The 25,154-nt window shown below is 44.7% G+C and overlaps 1 protein-coding gene across 1 annotated transcript in view; it reads left to right on the top strand.

The window, feature by feature from the left end:
- cpe (carboxypeptidase E) overlaps window positions 1-25,154 on the top strand; it is a 217,502-nt gene that overhangs the window by 109,718 nt on the left and 82,630 nt on the right. Inside the window, exon 2 of the mRNA XM_085962005.1 lies at window positions 19,768-19,964. Within this exon, the coding sequence (XP_085818131.1) occupies window positions 19,768-19,964 (197 nt within the window). The remainder of the gene's footprint in view (window positions 1-19,767; window positions 19,965-25,154) is intronic.

Consider the following 25,154-nt stretch of genomic DNA (forward strand, 5'->3'; position numbering starts at 1 on the left):
GACAGCTGACATTTCGACCCCTCTCACCCCCGCAGACCCACTGCTCACCTCACTGACCTTGGCGAGGTTCGCAGCCATCGGGAAGCCCGCAATTGCAGACGTAAAATGGGGGAAAGCCTCAAAACTGCCTGTTAACAGGCAGTTAATTGGCTCTAATTCCCTTCCCGTCTCGAGGAGACAGGTCCCTGTGCGACTCGGGGACCTGCCTCCCGGGAAGATGGCACGAAGGTGGGTTGGGAGCGGGTTCGGTACCCGCTCCCAGTTTCTGCCATTTTCCCAGCAGTCCCGTCTCCCCAGGGCTGGGAAAATTCCCCCCCTGTGTCCTCCTCACAACTTGCTTTCCCACCTATCTTTGTATCATCAGCAAATTTGGCTATGGTACACTCAATCCCTTCATCCAAGTCATTAATATAGATTGTAATTAGTTGAGGCCCCAGCACTGATCCCTGTGGCAACCCACTAGTTACAGTTTGCCAACCTAAAAATGACCCATTTGTCCCGACTCTGTTCTCTGTTTCTTAGCCAATCCTCTATTCATGCTAATATATTACCCCCCAACACCATGAGCTTTTATCTTGTGCAGTAACCTTTTATGTGGTACCTTATTGAATGCCTTTTGGCAATCCAAATACACAACATCTACTGGTCCCCTTCATCCACCCTGCTCATTACATCCTCAAAGAACTCTAATAAATTTGTCAAACGCGATTTCCCTTCATTAAACCATGTTGACTCTGCTTGATTGGATTATGATTTTCTAAATGTCCTGCTACTACTTCCTTAATAATGGATTCCAACATTTTCCCAATAACAGATGTTGGGCTAACTTGCCTATAGTTTCCTGCTTACTGTCTCCCTCCTTTCTTGAATATGTGCATTATATTTGCGGTTTTTAAATCCGCTGGGATCTTTAAAGAATCTAGCGAATTTTGGAAGATTACAACCAATGCATCCACTAACTCTGCAGTCACTTCTTTTAAGACCCTAGGATGTGGGCCATCAGGTCCAGGGGACTTGTCAGCCTTTAATCCCATTAGTTTGCCTCGTACTTTTTCTCTAGTGATTCTTTTAAGTTCCTCCCTCCCTTTTGCCCCTTGATTTTCCATTATTATTGGGATGCTTTTAGTGTCTTCTACCGTGAAGATGATATAAGATATTTGTTCAAAGTCTCCGCCATTTCCTTGTTTCCCATTATTAATTTCCCAGCTACTTTAGCTACTCTCTTCCTTTTTATATACTTATAGAAGCTCTTACTGTCTGTTTTTATATTTCTTACTAGTTTACTCTCATAATCTATTTTCTCCCTCTTTATTTTTTTAGTGGTCCTTTGCAAGTTTCTAAAGATTTCCCACTTTTCTGGCCTACCACTAATCTTTGCAACATTGTATGCCTTTTCTTTCAATTTGATACCCTCCTTAACTTCCTTAGTAAGCCACGGATGGTTCATCCTTCCCGTAGAGCCCTTCTTTATCACTGGAATATATCTTTGAGAGTTATGAAATATCTCCTTAAAAGTCTGCCACTGCTTATCTACCATCTTACCTTTTAATCTATTTTCCCAGTCCACTTTAGCCAACTCTGTCTTCATACCCTTGTAATTGCCTTTACTTAAGTTTAAGACACTAGTCTCAAACCTAAGTGTCTCACCCTCAAACTGAATGTGAAATTCTACCATGTTATGATCACTCTTCCCTAGAGGATCCTTTACTATGAGATCATTAATTAATCCTGTCTCATTACACATTACCAGATCTAAAATAGCCTGTTCCCTGGTTGATTCCACAACGTATTGTTTTAAGAAACTGTCCTGAATGCACTCTAAGAACTCATCTTCAAGGCTACCTTTGCCAATTTGATTTGTCCAATCTATATGAAGATTAAAATCATCCACGATTATGGCAGCACCTTTCTTACAAGCCTCCATTATTTCTTGATTTATATTCTGTCCCACAGTATAGCTACTGTTAGGGAGCCTATAGACTACCCCTACGAGTGCCTTCTTTTCCTTATTATTTCTTATCTCCACCCAAACTGATTCTACATCTTGATCTTCTGAGCCAAGAACATTTCTCACTACTGTACTGATCACATCCTTTATTAACAGAGCTACCCCACCTCTTTTTCCTTTCTGCCTATCCTTCCGAAATGTCTCATACCCCTGAATATTCAGTTCACAGCCTTGGTCATCTTGCAGCCACGTTTCTGTAATGGATATCGGATCATACCCATTTATTTCTATTTGTGCCGTCAATTCATCTATTTTTGCAAATGCTGCATGCATTCAGATAAAGAGTCTTTAATTTTGTCTTTTTACTATTTTTCCCTACTCTGACCCTATTTCCTGGTGCACTCTTTTGCTCGTACACTCTGTCCCTTCCTGTCACACTCTGGTTATCATTACCCCTATCGCACCCTGCACTATTGCCTTGTCCTTTCTCTTTAACTTTCTAAGTTTCCCCTCACCTGAACCCTTCCACCCCCCGCCCCACTATTTTGAACCATTTCTCTGACCAAGTTTTCAGACAACCTTCCTAATCTCTCCCTTCCTGGCTTAGTGTATGTTTTCCTTATGTTTATTTGTGAAGCGCTGTGGGTTGTTTCTCTATGTTAAAGATGTTGGATGAAGCAAGTTGGTGTTCTGGTTTATGATTCAGTTCTTGTTTACTACTGCAAGTATCACAGATTCAGACTGAAAGGTAGCCCAGTTTTTAGGCGGGTTTCTGAAAGTTGAAGGTGCCAGGTGCGCTTTAATCTTGTCACTAAGTGGGGTTGAAAGGAAAATCAGTGACAGCCTTTGGTTTTTGGCTACTGCCAGCCCAGGTTCCTCATTTTAGCAGCTCTTTCTGATACTGTACTTCTTCTGTGAGTCACCAAAGTCATAAAACAAAAAATTAAATTACCTAAAAAAAAAGCTGTATAAACTGCGCTTGCACATATGCAGCTTGCATGCAGTTTTTAATCCCCCTGAATTTTTTTAAAAGATCCTTAGACATGTTGAATAATTACTGAGGAGGTAAAGTACCAGTATATGCTGGTAAAAGCAGAGGACTGGGAATGTGAAAAATAAGTGGTTTAACCGTCAAGAGGTTATAATTATAGTATGAAGCTTCAACTCTGAACATGCTGATATGAAAAAGCCTTTGTAAACATCTCATGTTCATAATGGAAAACGGTGCGTCAGATTTACAGGACCATCGTCAGCAGCCTTCAATTCATGGTGGTAGACTTTCCGAGAGCCTTGTTGACAATGAAATAAAATGTACGTTAGATCAGTGTGCAATTGCATGTGCACAACAATAAGGAGTGTAAAACCTGTGGATATTTGCTCGCAATGATTTTTAAATTGTAATGACTTCATGAAAAAATATTTTACAGACATCTTTTTGTTTAGTGGGGGGAAGGGGTGGGGAAATGAGGGGAATATGAGCCAGTAGAAACATCCGTCAATGCCTCATGATGGTGTCATATGCAGTGACATTGTAATTGAATGTAATTTAGATCATTGTGCCATGTCTGTATCAACAAATTTTGGGTGGGGTGTGGGGCGGTAAGGTCTACCAAATGATTCATTTATAAACGACCTCATGCCTCTTTAGGTGCTCTTGCCTTGGTAGCTGTATAGTTCAGGTCGCAAGACAGACAGCAATCTGAACATTGAACACATTTAAAAGACGCTTTCACATTGGTGCCTGCTTAGCTCCGATTGCAAGAGAGCGGCAACTATGTACCACCTCCCCACCTTTACACTGCCAAAACTATCTCCTTTATCCCAGTCGCAGAATCATAGAGCAAATCCTTTACAAGTCCCTTGTTCTGCGGCCAGGTTAAAGGAACTGGTTTTAGCAGAATAAACACAGGGATACCTCCATCTCACAATTTTGAACTAAACTAGAGCCAATGTGAAAGTTTTTATTTAATGTGTTCCCTGCATAAAGATTCTGCGCACAGGAAACTAAATATTCATGGACTAGCACACTGCCCTCTCTCCTCTGTTGGGTTTGACTCCAACCCAGAGTAATGGGATGGAAGTCTCCTTTCACTGCTGGCTGCAGTAGTCCTGCACAATCTGAGCTTGTGGCCGATTCAATCCGATTTATAGCGGGTGTGGCCCCACAACATAAAATTGACTCAAGTTAGCCTAAAATAAGCACTCTCACTCAAAGGCTATACATCAAGTTAAGTGTGATGAGCGGAAACAATTCACATTGGTGCAGCAGGAGTGCCCTTCTAAGGTTGGGTGCATTTTTGGGGCAACGCAAAGAAAGCTTTACTCTGCAACTAATTGTTCAGTGAGAACTTGAGAATAACGCTGGCTGCAAAAAAAGGATACTTTCACGTGCACTAATCGCACAAAAAATTCAAAATGGAAATAATCTCCACTGGCGTTGCAACCATAATAGTTTGTATATGTTTTCCCACCATAATGTGAGGGTTAGGCAGTCTTGCTTTGTATCTTTTAGCTTTAAAACAAATGTAATTTTGTTTAAGGATCTAATCTCATTACTAATATATTATTAACTAGCTGCAGTGCCCGGCGGTGCCGAGGGTTTTTTGAGGGCATGTTGTTGTTGGAAGAGAGAGAGAGAGAGCGACTGGGGGGGAAGAGAGAGCAACTGGGGGAAGAGAGAGAGCGACTAGGGGGAAGAGAGAGCGACTGGGGGTAAGAGAGAGCGACTGGGGGAAAGAGAGAGAGAGAGACTGGGGGAGAGAAAGAGAGACTGGGGAGAGAGAGAGAGACTGGGGGAGAGAGAGAGACTGGGGAGAGAGAGAGAAACTGGGGGAGAGAGAGAGTGACTGGGGAGAGAGAGAGAGTGACTGGGGGAGAGAGAGAGAGTGACTGGGGGAGAGAGAGAGAGTGACTGGGGGAGAGAGAGAGAGTGACTGGGGGAGAGAGAGAGAGTGGCTGGGGGAGAGAGAGAGACTGGGGGAGAGAGAGAGAGACTGGGGAGAGAGAGAGAGACTGGGAGAGAGAGAGAGACTGGAGGAGAGAGAGAGGGAGACTGGGGGAGAGAGAGAGGGAGACTGGGGGAGAGAGAGAGGGAGACTGGGGGAGAGAGAGAGACTGGGGGAGAGAGAGAGAGAGAGACTGGGGGAGAGAGTGAGAGAGAATGGGGGAGAGAGTGAGAGAGACTGGGGAGAGAGAGAGGGAGACTGGGGGAGAGAGAGGGAGACTGGGGGAGAGAGAGAGACTGGGGGAGAGAGAGAGAGACAGGGGGAGAGAGAGAGACAGGGGGAGAGAGAGACAGGGGGAGAGAGAGACTGGGGGAGAGAGAGAGACTGGGGAGAGAGGGAGAGACAGGGGAGAGAGAGAGAGTGGGGAGAGAGAGAGTGGGGGGGAGAGAGAGAGTGGGGGAGAGAGAGAGAGAGTGGGGGAGAGAGAGAGTGGGGGGGAGAGAGAGTGGGGGAGAGAGAGAGTGGGGGAGAGAGAGACAGTGGGGGAGAGAGAGAGAGAGTGGGGGAGAGAGGGAGAGAGTGGGGGAGAGAGAGAGAGAGTGGGAGAGAGAGAGAGTGGGGGAGAGAGAGAGAGAGAGAGAGAGAGAGGGGAGAGAGAGAGAGAGAGAGTGGGGGAGAGAGAGAGAGAGAGTGGGGGAGAGAGAGAGAGAGTGGGGAGAGAGAGAGAGAGAGTGGGGGAGAGAGAGAGAGAGAGAGTGGGGGAGAGAGAGAGAGAGAGTGGGGGAGAGAGAGAGAGAGAGTGGGGGAGAGAGAGAGAGAGAGTGGGGGAGAGAGAGAGCGTGGGGGATGAGAGAGAGAGAGAGTGGGGGAGAGAGAGAGAGAGAGTGGGAGAGAGAGAGAGTGGGAGAGAGAGAGACTGGGGGAGAGAGAGAGGGAGACTGGGGGAGAGAGAGACGGAGACGGGGAGAGAGAGAGACGGGGAGAGAGAGAGAGACTGGGGAGAGAGAGAGAGTAGGGGAGAGAGAGAGAGAGTGGGGGAGAGAGAGTGAGTGGGGGAGAGAGAGAGAGAGAGTGGGGGAGCGAGCGAGAGAGAGTGGGGGAGAGAGAGAGAGAGTGGGGGAGAGAGAGAGAGTGGGGGAGAGAGAGAGAGAGAGTGGGGGAGAGAGAGAGAGAGAGTGGGGGAGAGAGAGAGAGAGTGGGGGAGAGAGAGAGAGAGCGTGGGGGAGAGAGAGAGAGTGGGGGAGAGAGAGAGTGGGGGAGAGAGAGAGAGAGTGGGGGGGAGAGAGAGAGAGTGGGGGGGGAGAGAGAGTGGGGGGGAGAGAGATGCAGATGACCTGGTTCTGCTGTCACCAACTAAGGAGGGTCTACAGCAGAACCTGGATCTGCTGGAGTCATTCTGTCAGACCTGGGCCCTGACAATAAACCCCCAAAAAACCAAAGTCCTTGTGTTCCAGCAAAGATCCAGACATCAGGGACCCAGAATAAATTTCACACTAGGAACAACTAAAATCGAACAAACCACTAACTGCACATACTTGGGCATAAAAATCAGCTGTACGGGAAATTTTCATCTGGCTGTGAATGAACTGAAAGAGAAAGCTAGAAGGGCTTTCTATGCCATTAAAAGATCAATCCAAATAGAAATCCCAATTAGCATTTGGCTCAAAATTTTTAAATCAGTAATTGAACCAATTGCACTCTATGGCAGTGAGGTGTGGGGACCGCTAACACAACAAGAATTAGCAAAATGGGACAAACACCCAATTGAGATCCTACATGCAGAATTCTGTAAAAGTATCCTCCGGACTCAAAGGAAAACCGTAAACAATGCATGCAGGGCAGAACTAGGCCAATATCCACTAATAATTACTATCCAAAAAAGAGCCACCAAATTTTGGAAACACCTAAAAATGAGCAACCCCCACTGCTATCATTACGAAGCCTTGAAATGCCAAGAGAGGACCATAAAGAAGAATACCCTCAGTCAACTAGTCCTGGGACTCAGTGAAGCAACCACTAACACTACTAACAATAACCAGCCCCAGGACAGTGACATCGTAGCACAGGGAATTCGACCCAACACAATTGTCACCAAGCAAAAGGAAAAATACCTGTCATATTGGGCAGAAACAACAAAAACCCAAAACAAACTCAATTGCTACTTGGCCCTAAACAGACAATACAACATGGCTGAATACCTGACCATGGTAAAGGATAGCAAACTGAGAAAAACCTTGACAAGGTACAGACTTAGTAAACATAGCCTGGCGATCGAAAAAGGCAGACACAGACAGACCCGGCTGCCAAGAGAGGACAGGATATGCTCTCACTGCAGTCAGGGAGTGGTGGAGACAGAGATGCACTTCCTCACAGCTTGTGGAAAATATCAGGGCATCAGGGAGAATTTCTACCAAAAATTCTCACAAATATGCCCTGAATTCAGAAATTTGAATGACGACCAAAAACTCCCATACCTACTAGGGGAACAGAGAAACTGTGTAACCTTAGCGGCACACTATGTTACAGCTTGCCATAAACAGAGGGACAACCAGTAAACCTAAGAAAAGAGTATATACAAATTATACGAATGTATATTTATACACTCAGGGATATATCTGTTTATACACTGTATGAATAGATCTGCGTTTATCTGTTCAACCATAAATGTTTTTCGATGCTTTGGCAACATAAGATGTACCTTATCATGCCAATAAAGCGATTTGAATTGAATTGAATTGAAATTGAGAGAGTGGGGGGGAGAGAGAGAGAGAGTGGGGGAGAGAGAGAGAGAGTGGGGGAGAGAGTGAGCGAGTGGGGGAGAGAGAGAGAGAGAGTGGGGGAGAGCGAGAGAGAGAGTGGGGGAGAGAGAGAGTGGGGGGGAGAGAGAGAGTGGGGGAGATAGAGAGAGAGTGGGGGAGAGAGAGAGAAAGTGGGGGAGAGAGAGAGAGTGGGGGAGAGAGAGAGAGGGGGGAGAGAGAGAGAGTGGGGGAGAGAGAGAGAGTGGGGGAGAGGGAGAGAGAGATTGGGGGAGAGAGAGAGAGGGGGAGAGAGAGAGGGGGGAAAGAGAGAGAGTGGGGGAGAGAGAGAGAGTGGGGGAGAGAGAGAGAGAGTGGGGGAGAGAGAGAGAGTGGGGGAGAGAGAGAGTGGGGGAGAGAGAGAGAGTGGGAGAGAGAGTGGGAGAGAGAGAGAGTGGGGGAGAGAGAGAGAGAGAGTGGGGGAGAGAGAGAGAGAGTGGGGGAGAGAGAGAGAGAGTGGGGGAGAGAGAGAGAGAGAGTGGGGGAGAGAGAGAGAGTGGGGGAGAGAGAGAGAGAGTGGGGGAGTGAGAGAGAGTGGGGGAGAGAGAGAGAGTGGGGGAGAGAGTGGGAGTGTGAGAGAGAGAGAGGGAGTGTGAGAGAGAGAGAGACTGGGAGTGTGAGAGAGAGAGAGAGAGAGAGAGAGGGGAGAGAGAGAGAGAGAGAGAGGGGAGAGAGAGAGAGAGAGAGAGAGAGAGGGGGAGAGAGAGAGAGAGGGGAGAGAGAGAGGGAGAGAGAGACAGAGAGAGGGAGAGAGAGACAGAGGGAAAGAGAGAGAGACAGAGAGGGAAGGAGAGAGAGAGGGAAGGAGAGAAAGGGGAAAGGGGTGGGGGAAATGGGTGGTGGGGGAAAGGGGTGGAGGGGGGTGGGAGGGGGTGGGGGAAAAGGGTGTGTGTGGGGGGGTGGGAGGGGGTGGGGGAAAAGGGGGTGTGTGGGGGGGAAGGGGGGGTGTGGGGGGAAGAGGGTGTGTGTGGGGGAAGGGGGTGTGTGGGGGGTAAGTGGGTGTGTGGGGGGGAAGGGGGGAACGGGGGGTGTGGGAGGGGGGTGTGGGAGGTTGTGGGAGCGGGTGTGTGGGGGGGAAGGGGGGTGTGGGAGGGGAGGTGTGGGGGGGAAGGGGGTGTGTGGGAAGAGGGTGAGTGTGGGAGGGGGGGTTTGGGTGGGGGGAAGGGTGTGTGTGGGAGGGGGGAAGGGGGTGTGTTGGGGGGGGAAGGGGTGTCTGGGAGGGGGGAAGGGTGTTTGTGGGAGGGGGAAGGGGGTGTGTGGGGGGGAAGTGGGTGTGTGGGAGGGGGGAAGGGGGTGTGTGGGAGGGGGGAGGGGGTGTGTGGGAGGGGGAAGAGGGTGTGTGGGAGGGGGGAAGGGGTGTGTGGGAGGGGGGAAGGGGGTGTGTGGGAAGGGGGGGAAGGGGGTGTGTGGGAAGGGGGGAAGGGGGTGTGTGGGAAGGGGGGGAGTGGGGGGAAAGGGAGAGGGGGAGCCAACAGACCCTCTCCCCTTTGCCAGTGTTGGTCCCTGTCTGGGCCGGAAGCCTGGGACTGGAGTTGCGCTGCCGGCCGTTGGAGAAGCCTAGGCCTCGGGCCCCTGCACTGACATGGCCCAGCCTACCTTTTAATACCTTGAAACATGAAACTTAAAGTACTTATAAAACATTTTTGGTAAATCTTTCTATAACATACACTTTACAACTTCACCAATCTTTTTATTAAAAAAGGGGGTCCTCACCTGTCAGTGTGTTGTATGACAAACAACAATGGCCGCCGCTTGCTGTTCAGTTGGAAAGATTAGGCCCCGCCCACACATTCGATTGTCTCTCCAGGACCCGATTGGGAGCACTGAAGCTCCACCCACTCTATGTTCCTGTACTAAGATGGCCGCGCATGCATTCTGTTACACACTGAATCAAAATGGCGTCGCACTGAAACTTTTCGCCCTCCTTGACAAAGATGGCTACCATTAACCTGGGGCTGTCAGCAGAAGAAATCCCCTCAGTTGCAAACACGGGACCTTCAGATAATTATTCGGGGCTTGCAACCTACCCCAGTTGCTTATGAAGCCTCCCCACCTACCGACCCCGGGAATGGAGCGGAGGCAGCAGACCCTCTCCCCTCTGCCAGTATTGGTCCCTGTCTTGGCCAGGAGCCTGGGACTGGAGTTGCGCTGCTGGCGGTTGGAGAAGCCTAGGCCCCGGGCCCCCGCACTGACATGGCCCCGAGAAATAAATCACATACTGGACTCATTTATTACACGCAAATTATATAATGAGCTAGTTGGGCTACTAAGTACCAAACTTGTGCTGGATAAAATCCCCTCCACACACACAGAAAGTGGGAAAAATAAATCAATAGTTAGTAGTTAGGAATGAAGATGACTGACACTCACCTCGGTTCAGAATGATAAGGCCCGCCCACACACGCACCGATTGGTCAACCGTCAGGTCACTGAAGTGTAGGATTGGTCAATGGTCCTGTCACTCAACTGTAGGATGGCCCGCCCGCACACGCAATGAACCCGCCCCCACTCGATGCAAATGAGCGGATAATGAGCGGAATTTTAAACGTTTTTTGGATACCGTCGGCACAATTTTTGTCCGACCAAAAAGTAAATACACCTACAAGAGTCCCCTAATTATGAGCTTTCTTTTGATATAACATATGTGTAGGTACGCTCTATAACTTTTGATTGTATAGCCGGACAGAGAGACAGACACAGAGACAGACAGAGAGACATATCCTTTTATATATATAGATATGTAGAGGTGATTCCACAATCCTGTGCTCGCAGCAGTGAAGATGCACTTGAAGTGAGCACGGTTTGGAGATAGGGCTACAATGATATACTCTGACAAAACATGGTAGTCATCCACTTGGTCTCTGGTGTGTTATAATGTAGCTAAAAGGAAATGATTAGTTCCATGGCATGCAATCCTACTTACCACATGCAGAGGTGCAAGTTTTAGTTCATAGAAGACGCGAGTCGAATGTGGTGAGATGCCTGTGTGAAAGAGGATGCTTTAATTTTGATGAAAGTTGACGCTAGGGGTATAACTCTAGTAATTATTGTTGGTGATATTAGTGTGCAAGTGCTTAACACATTTGCATGACATTTCCACTATTTTGACCCATTGATTTTAAATAGGTTAATGTCTCAGTTTAAATAGCAGAACAATAAATGTTAAGCATTTATCCTCTTAATTCACCAACAGTAATTTCTAGGCTGTCATTACAATTGCTGCTTCTATCTGCTTGTCTAATAAATGAAAGAAATTTCCCACGTTACTCTGCTTACAGGTGCTCTGCTATCTTGCAAAACCGGAAAAGCTATGGGGTCTAATTCTTAGTAATCATTATGCCCTACTTGTGCCAAAACAGATGCACATAGGGCCTGATGGACTGCAAATTTTGGGTGAAAATTAGTTCCCCCTGATCTCTGCCCATTTTGCAGCCCCTCCTAGATGTTGCAGTCAGATCTGGGGTGGGCAGTACATGCTCCCAATCTGTACCAGGTGGGAGCTTCATATCAGTATGAAAAAAGAGGGCTCCATTTTCTGGCTATTATGTATGCTGGCTACCAAGGCAACCCAATGGACTTTTAGCTGGTAGGGCAGTATAAAAACTGCTAAGTTTTTAGGGCATCTTACTATTTTGTATGTTGCCTTTGTGGTAGTTTACTTATTTTTATTTGTTCCCAGCTTCCTTTCCTAGCATCAATGTTTAGCCAATGGAAATCCTCCTAGCTGACATGTTCAAACGATGAGGAGGACCTATGGAGGAATGTGAGGCTGGTCAAGTTGCCCTAGAAGTGCATTATGCCCCCCCCTTCCACATCCCCCTCCTGCCCCAGTGCTGGCACCCATCTGTAGAGAGGTGAAATTAAATCATTTTGGCAGACATAATGCTGGTAGAGGTTCCTCTTCCCAAAGGAAGCTGCACCAGCAAACCCCCAATGGCATCACTAACCCTTATGCTGCAAAGTTCTTTAGGAGTACCTAATCAGAGCATATCATATTTTACATAGTACTGCATGAAAGAAGACATGGTGATCAAGAACCAGCATTGTCTATTGATCACTCCTGCCAAGATATCATCAAACCTGGCAATGATCATGGGAACCAGACCTCTCAGGATCTGGGTCAGCAGGGAGACACATCCAGAGCTATGCCATCTATTGGAAGAACATCTATGGTTACCAGGGATGGTGCATGTGGGGACAGTAATGGTTAGTGGTGGCCTGAAACCTGGCTACACTTCCTTATAGGCATACTGCAGTGCTGACCTATGGGAATGGTACCATGGAATGGGACAGAAGGCAACCTTCCTTGACAGCACCTCATGCAGCCCCACCTTGACTTCAACATGCATCCAATATGCTTGGGTAATGGGCTGCACCATTACTTGTCTGCAGACTGATGCCTGTACCTAGGGTTTCCTTTCCTATCATTTTTGCTTGCCAATTCTTAATCCCTTGCCCCATCAATCTTAGCTAAGGCTGATACTAGATTAAAATGCTTCTTGAGACTTTCCAAAAGCTTTCTAAATTTTTGTCCATGTATTGTAATACAGTACTTCCCTTTAATTGTCACCATCCCTTTAGATTTGACTTGTATGCAGTTTTCTTCTCCTGACACTTGTGTCTTCCCTAGACCCACCTAAATTGGCATCCTGTGCTGTGAATAATTATGCAAATCAGCTTACATCTGGGAATTGAGTGTTACTTGACTTGACTTTATTTGGACAGAATTTGCACCGGTTCTTAATCATTTAGGACTGACTTAGAACTGAAGATGGAAATTGGCCCCACTATTCCTGTATAGAAACAAATTGAAAAGAATTGTGGCTGGTGGAGCTTAATATCCCATAATTTAAGGGAAAATATGTGACACAACTAGAGTTGCAGATACTTTGACATTTGTTATTGCAACAGTTTATAAAATAACTTTTCCCTACTTTTCACCCTTTGACTCTGGAAGACAGAGTGGGTAACTTTCACTTCGGGGCGATGGTGTGAAATGAGCAGTCGAATTGGCTGCCAATTGTACACCACGTCCGATTATCGCTTCTATTGACTTCAGTGGAAAGGAAAATTGGGCGTGGTGCCTAATTGGCAACTAATTCGATAGCACCCATTTTACACCATCGCCCAAAGTTAACATTACCTCCAGAGCCTCTTGCTAGGATGACAGCCCTCCAAGACCTCAAACACCTGGCCAGTCTTAATGTGTGGACTATCCTAGATGTCAGTAAGCTGTTTAATCATCACAGTTGAGTCTGATACTTTTTCTATTAGTTTTTACTCCACGTACTTTCCAGCAGGGTAGAGATTAGGATCAGGAATGCTGGCTGATACTTTTTCCCATCTATGTGCCCAGGGACACTGAGGAAAATCATAGTGCTATACTGCTGCCCAGTTGAGATCAGTTAACAAGTACATCAATATGAAGGGCATTTTGATTTGAGTTTACATGTGGATGCCTGGCCCCAATTCATGTAGCTAGTATGTTGTCAATTTTTCAATAGCCAGAAAATTCTGTATAACATTGCTGGAATATATCTTACGAACATAAGAAATAGGAGCAGAAGTAGGCCATTCACCCCTTCGAGCCTGTTCCGCCATTCAATAAGATCATGGCTGATCTTCTACCTCATCTCCACTTTCCTGCACTATCCCCATATCCCTTGATTCCCTTAATATTCAAAAATATATCGATTTCTAAATGAATCAAATCGTCATATAGAAAATTAGCAAAACAGGAACAAATGTTGAAGAAAGTCGATAAGTTAATTGACTTGTTACAATTTTGTGTTTTTATTGAACAGTTTTCTATCTCCACTGATTGATTCATCTTATTTCCTGTAAGTAAACTTTGGGCCCCTACAGTCTGGGAGTTGTATTTTTATCGATAATCTGCCCTTCGCAGAATTGCATGACCCTAATTTGCATTAATCTGTTTACTGGATTACACGTAGTCTTGTGCTACACTGTGAATCAATTAGGGATGTCAGATACTAAACACAGATCAGATTTCTCAGGCTAAGCAGCTAATATTTATACCATAAAATATGACCATAAAATGTAAACAGCCATATCTATCTTCGGTCAATCGCCCTTAATAAGCAACTCTTCTGAAGAAATATAATCGGATTTCTTTTTCTTTGAAAAACAAATTTCTAGCTACTGGCAAAAGTGAGTAGTTTTATCTTCTTGTATCACTTGTACATTTGAACAAATTGTAAGGAATGAACTCTAAGTAATCCAGAGTGAGCCTTTTGCCTGTTCAGAAATCAGCACAACAAAAGCAATCTCCTGCTTTTAACGCTTAGTCCCTTTTGAAGTCAATATTTGAAGATAAACTTGACAAAGCTGCAGTTTAAATATACAGTGCTCAAATGCTGCACCACAATCAACAAATAATATGCATTGCACAAGTGTGGAGCTCAATTACACAATCCAATCAGCAGGAAAATGACAGTTGCAACTATCCAAACATCTAGGGCAATATCTTCTCAATCACAATGAAATATGGAAATGAATCCAGCTGGAATCAGAAGCTACAGTTTGTTCTATAATCTGAAAGGAGGCAAAACAATTAAAATATATGGCAATATGTATAAATGAGACAACAAGTTTCCATTGTATTAATTAAGGTATCTATGCCTAGCATTGCTCTGTAAATAGTTGGCTTGACAAAATGTAGAAATAAATCATTATAGAACATCTGCAAGTACAGTTCTCTCTTCCACATTAATATCCTAATATCTGCATTTATCATATTTATCATGCTGTTTTAGTTGTTCAGCATTCATTGTAATTGAATTAAACCACTGTAAAATTGGAGACATTTGATTTACCTGTCAGATCCAGCACATCCCTCTCTATCAATGATTATAGTATATCAGTGCCAAACATGTAAAAGTCCGCGGTGTGCATCAAAATCTGCAACCAGTTTTTAATTGTAAAAGTGACGGTGCCTGGTGCACCTCTGGCTCATGATTAGCATTCAGCATAGTGCTCTAGAAATGGTACAGTTGATAGAAAGCCTGCAATACAGGCATATAAGGTGATAAGCAGTCGACTGCACGGGTGCAATTTCTTCATTTCACCCCTTGCTCCACATTGTTAGTGCAATCAGAAGCTTTGCCATAATTTCTGACTAAGATCCTGACAAATTGTTGATTTATTCCAATGTTTTCTCAACTTTAATAAAATCCAAGCTCTTGCAAGGATGAGAACATGTCCCATCAGCCTTTCTGCTTGTCTTTGGGGCATGAGGAAGAGTGATCGTGGGAAAGGGGTCGTGGAGAATGGTCAGAGCTACTTGTGTACAACACAAATGTCAGCTAAATGTGGAATTGAATCGATCGAAGCTTTGTTGTGGTCCACGGCCCATCGCCTACCCACTGAGGAAAGGTGGTGGTGCGAGTCTCAAAGGGAGCATGAAATTAAATTAAACAATGAACTGTGACCATAAGTCTTTTTTCTTTGAGAAATAATCTGCAACCACATAGATAGTGTAGGGGAATTAACAGTAGACTAAACAATTGAATGATGACATTGCAGATTTTCCTAAAAAAAATCAATAGGCCTCTCCTCCAGCCTCACTACAATAAATACACAAGTATTATGTTTTTCAATCAGATTTTCAGAGTGTTGAACAAAATACTTCATTCCTGAAATCAAAACATAATTTTGTTTTTGAAAATCGTGCTGGATGCAACAGTGCATTGTGAGGTATAGTGATAGTTGTCAGCTTAGCTCAATTGGTAATACTCTCCCATCTGAGTCAGAAGAGTGTGAGTTCAAGCCCCAGGATTTGAGTACATTATTTAGGCTGATACCCCAGTACAGTACTGAGGGCATGCTGCATTGTTGGAGATGCTGTATTTCAGAGGAGACATCAAACGGAGGCCGTATGCCACTTCAGGTAAGTGTGGCACTATTGGAAGAGATCAATGTTTTCTTTTAGATGAAACATCAAACAGAGGCCCCGCTTTCATGTTTAGGTAAATGTGGTAATTTTCAAAGAAGAACAAGAAATTCTCCTGGTATCCTTGCCAGTATTCATCCCTCAAGCAACACCATAAAAACAGAATAACTGGTCATTCATCTCATTTCCTGTTTCTGGGATCTTGCTGTGCTGTCTCAGTTGCCTACATAAGAATAGTAGATCATTGAATGTGAAGTGCTTTGGGATGTCCTGAGGACATGATAAAGTGCTATATGAATGAAAGTTCTTTTTATCCTTGGACTAGTGAGGATCTTTTCAGTATGAAAGAATGGTCAGAATGTGGCATTTACTGCCAGCATAATTGAGCATGAAATACATAAATTGATAATTGGTGCAAGAAGGTCAGATGTTTTACCTATTTAGAATATACATTATAGTTATGACACACATTTGTAGTTTCCTCTAACTGATCTATACTGTGGGGTTGCAAGGATTCTGTATAAACCACAAAGGTCAACCCCGAATGAATCATTTTGGAACTGATTAAGCCATGTCATGGACTATCTTACTGAATTGTTTCTCATCCCCTTTCCAGAACTTTGCCTCTGCCTTCCTATTAAGATCTCCTGGTAATCTTTATTCCCCTCCCCACCCCACCCCACTTTCATTTTTTTACCTGCTTTATTTGTTCACATAATCTATAATTTGGCTTGAGTAATATTTTTCAGTTTAATTTCAATTTAACCGTTCAATTGAAGTGCAAAGCTCCCCACAACACATGTCAGCTGAACACTTGTGGAACATGCAGTCTGAATAATGTATGGACTCTGCATGGAACTCTGGAGATATCAGGTCGTCTGAAGTGCTTTCCTGAACCCCATAAGACCCAGATACCTCCCACACACCCAGACAAATCCACAGGAAGTCAGAATAAGACCACAACCTAACAACCTCCTACCAGTGCTTCACAAAGGGCAATGCTCTAACACAATAATAATAACAAACAATATACATTTGTATAGCTCTTTTAACATACAATAAACACCCCAAAATGCTTCACAGATGCATAATCAGGCAAAAACGGACCAAAGGCGCAGACTTTAGGAGGGGAGACCAAAAGCTTGGTCAAAGAGGTGGGCTTTAAGAATGGTCTTAAAGGAGGAGAAGGAGGTGGCGAGGCAAAGGGGTTTAGAGAGGGAATTCAAAGTGACCAATGGTGGGGTAATGGAAGGGCAGATACACAAGAGATAAAGAAATGGATAGTTCTGGGTTTGGAGGGTGTAAGGCTGGAGGAGGTTACAGAGATAGGGAGGGGAAAGCCATGATGAGTTGGAGTTGTGGGAAAAATAGGCACGGATTTGGGAGGTGACAACACATTCGAGGATTATGGAGAGGAAATTGAGGTTGGAGATGGGGTGGTAGTTTGCAAGGATAGAGGAGTTGAGGGTGGGTATTTTGAGGATGGGGTAATGATGGCAGTTTTGAAAGGGAGGGCACATTATCTGAAGAGTGGGAACCATTTACAATGTCAGCTAGCGAGGGCATGAGGGAAATGATAACAAACTAGAGAAAGAAACAGGGTCAGGTACAGGTCAGGGGAAAGCAGCAGCACAGGCTGCTGAATGGATGGTCTCAATCGTCATGACAAAGAAGTCCATGAGCTTCTCGCACTTGTTGTTGGAGGTGAAGGTGAAGGGGGCAGGGGAGAGCAGACAGTTGGTAGTAGAGAAAAGAAGCCATCTTTGCTGCCCAGTGGTTGGTTTAGGCAGAGGAGAGTGAAGCCTGGTGGTGCTTGATGTGGTGCAGCAAGATTAGTGATGGATGACTAAACCAGTTGTGTGCCAGATACACTCAAGTCTGTGAACCTTAGATTTGAAAAGTGGAGATGGGGGCCATATCAGGAGGAACAACCAAGATAGGAGCGAGTGAAAGTTTTACTAGGGCAAGGGCATCAAAGATGAGGGAGTGGTTGAGTAGATTGACGATTGCAGACGTAGAAGCAGTTGTGAGTTTGTAAGTGACTTGGGGGAGAGTTTTTCCAGAGGCGGGTACAGTGGAAAGTGGGGTTGGAAAGTGGTTGGGGGATGTAGGTGGTGAGAAATACAAGTAAGTGGTGGCCTTGTCTGTGATGGAGCCTCTTCAATATGTTAACAGGATCCTTCATATCTCTCTGATCCACTTGATCCGCAGGAACTGTCGTCAAACTATTCAAACCCCAAACACTTTACTGCTCATCTCAAAAATGTTACTTATCTGTGCAGACAAGTGATGCTGCACACATTGCATGTCCGCTCTGCTCCACCCACGCAACAGATGCACCTGCCTGGCAGAGCACACCAGCGTATACAGAGAACATATTGTCTTACAGTACAGAACAGCCTTTTTAAGAGATAGGGCGCAAAGTGATATTGCCACATCCTTACCTACTTTACTGACTTCCATGGCCTTGGATTTTACTTAGATAATAGAATTCAAAAGAAGGGCCTTGTTCTTTATAAATGCGACAAACTGTAGAACCATCTCGCATTTTCATTTTGGGTTTTAAATCAATATTAAAAACGAATTACTGTTTGAGTAAATTAATATGTTCCTCTTGTCTGCACAGTGCTTGGTCTAAAGAACTGTGTTGGTATTCTTTTTTCCATTACCATGAATGTATTTTCTTTCCATGCCTGATTTGTTTGAATTAACTTTAGAGCTTTAATTTGAAATGAAAATCCTGAGACAAGTGTGGGATTTATAAAACTACAAAAGGGTATTTGTAGGGGACTGGATGGCATGGTGTGTTAGGAGAACATTGTCCTTTCACGGACTGGACCTGGGTTTAAATGCAGCTCTGATGCAATGAAAGCCTGCTCTGTTTGAAAGCTCCTGAGTGAAATGAGTGGGCAATCTTTTAACGCCTTCTCAGTGGGAACTTGTTACAATTGGCACTTGGTTGACAATCTCTCGCTTAGAGGTGATGAAGAGAACAGTTAGGATGGTGCAGCAGATGCTCTTCTGAAATTAGATTTAGGCATCTAAATAGAGAAAGAGAAGAAAGAGCTACAGTGTGGGGCAAATGGACAGTGCTACATTACTTCTGACATGTGTTGGGTCTGGAAATGAGTGGAAAATGGTAAAGCTGTCCATTTTCCCCAGTGTTGTCACTCGTCACTTTGTTATGCATGAATACAAATAAAGCATATGTAACTGTTACATTAGAATTTCACCAGAAAATGGCAACATTTCACAGTTTTTTAATCTTTTTAGAATATAATTGCAAACCCATCCATATACAAATGTTAAAACACAACTGCTTTCTTTTTATATGTGAAGTGGTTTGTCAAATTTGAAAATGGTTCCATGGTATTATAATGACCATTTTGGCCTTGCTCTTGTGTTAATCATGGGCTTTGCACTGTTATTATTCTGCAGGGGTTGCGTCTGCTGTATAAACATGGACTGTAATATCCTGCAGACTCTGTGGGGGTGAAATTGGTCCTTGGAGGTAGTGCAAAATGGGCAATAGCGAATCAGCAGCCCGTTTCATACCCTGTCAGATTTTCTTTTCCATTGAAGTCAAGCGGGCTGCCTATTCACTTGCTCGTTTCGCCTTACTGCTGAAGACCAATTTCTCCCCCTGTAAATCAGTTGATGGCAACATAAGTACTTCACAGTATTTTGTAATCTTTTCAAGAAAAGTTTTGTTTTTCCCTTCTCTTTCTCCCCATTTCCCCTCTCCCATCCATTCAATTCCTGATCACAGGTACATGGAGACTGAGTGGAAAATATTCCATGATCTCCATAAACTAAGCATGTCCCCATGCCTCAGTAGATGGGTGACAGACCTGCTGCCACCAGTGCCCATCTCTGTGGGCAGCTAAGCAGAGATCAAGCACCTCCAATAAAGGGCGATCTGTGACTGCTCACCTACTTTCTGCTGAGAATTTAGAGCAGGTTGGCTGTCTGCCCTCTTGACCACAGGCCAGGCATAGCCTGTAGCAGTCAAGGGACATGGGAAGCTTAAGAAATTTCTGGGTTTGGAGCAAAATTTAGCACTATCCTTTATAAATTCCCAATAAATGGTTTAGCTAGTTCCTAAAGTGGCTGGACTTCAAATTTTGGAAAAATACTCATGCTTCTTGTCTGCCTTCTGCCTTACAGGGAAGCCAGAATTTAAATACGTTGGCAACATGCATGGGAATGAGGCAGTTGGACGAGAGCTACTTGTCCTCTTGGCACAGTACCTGTGCAATGAATACCAGAAAGGAAATGAAAGGATCGTCAGTCTGATTCACAGCACACGGATACACATCATGCCGTCCATGAATCCGGATGGGTTTGAGAAAGCGGCTTCACAGGTAAACAGAGACCGAGTGCTACAGCAGAATGTGCTCCACATCGCTGGATACTTGTAATAATCTCACCTGTTCACACATTTAGCATTTCTCTGAAAGGATAATCCTCTCTTTGGGAAAAAATTGTGCTTAGAAACATTCATTTTTGCCATTCATAATGGTTCATCTTATACTTAAAACAATTCACCAGATTTTGTTTTCCTCTGCTCTGCTGAAGGCATTGAATCACGCTGGAATGCAGTTTAGCAAGTTGGGCGAGATTCCATTCTTCATGCGTGAGCTTAGACAGTAAGGGGGAAAAATTGGGTATCACCCATTTTGGGGCGCTAATATCGGCCGGGCGCAAAGTTTAACGTCCGGCGCTAAATATTGCCTCCGGCTGCAAAATTGACCTCTATCGCCCCTGGAGGTGATTTGAGCGCTAAATCAGGTGTAACACACCTCTCTTAAGGTGCAAAAGTCGGGGAGCGAAGCGCTACCTCAGAACGCTACCGAAGCTCAGGCGATGTCAGTTACCATGGAAGCCAGACAGACTGGCACCATCCAGTTCTTAAAGGGGAAGAGCCATCTTGCTGGACAGCCACAACCTGCTCGGCCTGGAGAGACCTCAAAAGCGATTGTGTTGGAAGCACTAATGGATAGGCCCAGTGAAAGAACTCGGCGCTTGGGAACCTCAAAAGTGGTGCTGAGGGCCAAAACGCCTTAGGACAGTGTTAAATCTCTCTAGACATCTCTCTCCCTCTCAACCTGCGTGTAACAAAAAATTTTGCCGACAAGAAAAGGCAGGAAGCGCCCGCCTTTAAATAGCGCTCCCCCAGCCCCTTCCCAACTTGAACACGTTGCCCTCTACCTGTAGATCCTAGCGGCAGGTGCTAAGGCACGGGGCGCGACTTAATATCTAGTCTGGGGCGTTGCACGTTCGACTGACGTCACGATCTGCCGACGCAGGAGGTCGTGGCGGTAGTGTTTAGTGCCAGCGCAAAACAACTGGTCAATTTTGCGAGCGGCGCTAAGTTGCTACCGCCCCGTTAACACCCCCGGAGGTGCTAACCAACCAAATTTTTCCCCCTAACTTTCAGCAGGATATTCCACCATGGAGGTCATCATAGCTAAGACCGATCATTTTCTCACCCAATACCCATACCTGTGCATTTTCCAGTAGGGATCGCTAGACAGTGATTCCTTCCCACCCCAGACCAGAATTGGTAACGGCAGCTGTACTGCTACCTGCCTGAAATCAGCAACTCAGCATGGACTGGGGATTAATCTGCGACCTTCCACATCTGTATTGGTTCAGTTCCATACTTGATACTGCATTTGCAGCTGGGTAGCCTGAATCACCAGATTTTAACCAAACCCATTTTATTAGAGAAAAAAACTGCAAATGCCTAAAAGCCGAATGTGGAAATGTACAGCAGGTCCATCAGTGTTTGATAAGAGCTTCTGCACCAACCACAGCACTAAGCTGCATTGGTCAAAGACACAAATAACATCCTATGTGACCATGTCCATGACTTTCTCATCCTCATCAACCTCTCTGCTACCTGTGACTATTGCATTCTCCTCCAACACCTCCCTTCTGATGTCCGCCTCTGTGGTACTGGTCTCTTCGAGTTCCACTCATGCCGTTCGCAGTGTAGGCACTGCATTGTGTCCATTGGCTTCTCCTCTGCTGTCTACGCTGTCCATCCTTGGTCCCCTTCTCTTCACCATGGACATGAGCTCCTTTGGCAAAATTCTCAGGAAGTATGGAGTCAGTTTCCAATTGTATGCCAATCATACAACAACAACTTGTTTTTATAGAGTGCCTTCAATGTAGAAACACACTTCAAGGCATTTCACAGAGACATAATCAGACAAATGAACGCCGAGCCAAAGAAGTTGATATTAGGAGGGGTGATGAAAAGCCTAATCAAAGAGGTGAATTTTAATTAGGGTCTTAAAGGAGGATAGATAGGTGGTGATTCGAACATATGAATTAGGAGCAGGAGTAGGCCACTCGGCCCTTCGAGCATGCTCCACCATTCAATAAGATCATGGCTGATCCGATTACTCCACATTCCCGCCTACCCCCAATAACCTTTCACCCCCTTGCTCACCAAGAATCTATCTACCTCTGCCTTAAAAATATTCAAAGACTCTGCTTCCACCGCCCTCTGAGGAAGAGAGTTCCAAAGACTCACGACCCTCTATGAGAAAAAATTTCTCCTCATCTCTATCTTAAATGGGCGACCCCTTATTTTTAAACAGTGACCCCTAGTTCTAGATTCTCCCACAAGAGGAAACATCCTCTCCACATCCACCCTTCCCAGCCCCCTCAGGATCTTATACGTTTCAATCAAGTCACCTCTTATTCTTCTAAACTCCAGTGGATACAAGCCTAGCCTGTCCAGCCTTTCCTCATAAGACAACCCACCCATTCCAGGTATTAGTCTAGTAAACCTTCTCTGAACTGCTTCCAACACATTTACATCCTTCCTTAAATAAGGAGACCAATACTGTACACAGTACTCCAGGTGTGGTCTCACCAATGCCCTGTACAACTGAAGCATAACCTCCCTACTTTTGTATTCAGTTCCCCACACAATAAATGATAAGCTTTCCTAATTACTTGCTGTACCTGCATAGTAACTTTTTGCGATTCATTCACTAAGACACCCAGGTCCCTCTGCATCTCAGAGCTCTGCAAACTCTCACCATTTAGATAATATGCTTTTTTATTCTTCCTGCCAAAATGGACAACTTCACATTTTCCCATATTATACTCCATTTGTTAGATCTTTGCCCGCTCACTTAACCTATCTATATCCCTTTGTAGCCTCCTTATGTCCTCTTCACAATTTACTTTCCTACCTATCTTTGTGCCATCAGCAAATTTAGCAACCATACCTTCAGTCCCTTCATCTAAGTTATTTATATAAATTGTAAAAAGTTGAGGCCCCAGCACTGATCCCTGTGGCACACCACTCGTTACATCTTGCCAATCAGAAAATGACCCATTTATGCCTACTCTGTTTCCTGTTAGCTATCCATGCCAATATGTTACCCCCTACACCATGAGCTTTTATTTTCCGCAATAACCTTTGATGTGGCACCTTATCAAATGCCTTCTGGAAATCTAAGTACAGTACATCCACCAGTTCCCCTTTATCCACAGCACATGTTACTTCCTCAAAGAACTCCAATAAATTGGTTAAACATGATTTCCCTTGCACAAAACCATGCAGACTCTGCCTGATTACTTTGAACTTTTCTAAGTGTCCTGCTATAACACCTTTAATAATAGCTTCTAACATCTTCCCTATGACAGATGTTAAGCTAACTGGCCTGTAGTTTCCTGCTTTCTGTCTCTCTCCCTTTTTGAATAAAGGAGCTACATTCGCTATTTTCCAATCTAATGGAACCTTCCCCAAATCTAGGGAATTTTGGAAAATTAAAACCAACGCATCAACTATCTCACTAGCCACTTCTTTTGAGACCCTAGGATGAAGTCCATCAGGACCTGGGGACTTGTCAGCCCGCAGCTCCAACATTTTGCTCAGTACCACTTCCCTGGTGATTATAATTTTCTTGAGTTCCTCCCTCCCTTCCATTTCCTGATTTACAGCTATTTCTGGGATGTTACTTGTATCCTCTATAGTGAAGACCGATGCAAAATACCTGTTCAATTGAACTGCCATCTCTTTATTTTCCATTATTAATTCCCCAGACGCACTTTTTATAGGACCAACGTCACTTTGTTAACTCTTTTTTAAATATCTATAGAAACTCTTGCTATCTGTTTTTATATTTCTAGCTAGCTTTCTCTCGTACTCTAATTTTTCTCTCCTTATTAATCTTTTAGTCATTCTCTGCTGTTTTTTATATTCTGTCCAATCTTCTGACCTGCCACCCATCTTTGCACAATTATATGCTTTTTCTTTAAGTTTAATGCTATCTTTAACTTTTTTTAGTTAACCACGGATGGTGGGTCCTCCCCTTGGAATTTTTCTTTCTTGTTGGAATGTATATATTCTGTGTATTTTGAAATATCCCCTTAAATGTCTGCCACTGCAACTCTATTGACCTATCCCTTAAACTAATTTGCCAGTTCACTTTAGCTAGCTCTGCTTTCATGCCCTCATAATTGCCCTTATTTAAGTTTAAAATACTAGTCTTGGACCCACTCTTCTCTCTCTCAAACTGAATGTAAAATTCAATCATATTATGATCGCTGCTACGTAGGGGCGCCTTCACTATGAGGTCATTAATTAATCCTATTTTGTTGCACAATACCAGGTCTAGTATAGCCTGCTCTTTGGTTGGCTCCAGAATGTGCTGTTGTAAGAAACTATCCTGAAAACATTCCATGAACTCCTCATCTATGCTACCTTTGCCCATCTGATTTTTCCAGTCTATATGCAGATTAAAATCCCCCATGATTATTGCCGTACCCTTCTGACAAGCTCCCATTATTTCTTCCTTTATACTCCATCCTACCATGTGGTTACTGTTAGGGGGCCTGTACATCACTCCCACAGAAGGGAATTCCAGAGCTTGGGGCCAGGACGCCTGAAGGCACGCCGTCAATGGTCGAATGAACAAGAGGCCAGAGTTGGAAGCATACGAGTCTCGGGGTACCTGGGCTAGAGAAGGTTACAGAGATAGCCAGTGGTGAAGCTATGAAGGGATTCAAAGGCAAAAATGAGAATTTTAAATTTGAAGTGTTGGGAAACACAGCACAGGGGTGATGGGTGAGTGGGACTTGATGCAAGTTAGGATAATGGGCAGCAGAGTTTTGGATGGGCTAAAGGAGGATGGGATAGCCAGGAGAACATTGGAATAATTGAGTTTGGAGGGGACAACGTCATGGATAAGGATTTCGGGAGCAGATGGGCTGAGGCAAGAGTGTGAAGGTGGGTGATGTTACAGAGGTGGAAATAGGTGGTCTTTGTGAGTTAGAGAATATGGGGTCGGAAGTTCAGCTCAGGGTCAGATAGGATGTCGAGGTTACAAACAGTCAGCTACAACCTGAGACAGTGGCTGGAGAAAAAGAAAGACTTGCATTTATATAGCACCTTTCATGACCACTGGACGTTGCAACGTGCTTTACAGCCAATGAAATACTTCTGAAGTGTAGTCACTGTTGTAATGTGGGAGAGTAGGATGGAATTGAAGGCATCGCTCTTCCCAATGTTTAACTGTAGGAAATTG

The sequence above is a fragment of the Somniosus microcephalus genome, chromosome 2, assembly GCF_052327205.1.
Source record: "Somniosus microcephalus isolate GS21.2 chromosome 2, FLI_Smic_1.0, whole genome shotgun sequence".
In the NCBI taxonomy this organism is placed as follows: domain Eukaryota; kingdom Metazoa; phylum Chordata; class Chondrichthyes; order Squaliformes; family Somniosidae; genus Somniosus; species Somniosus microcephalus.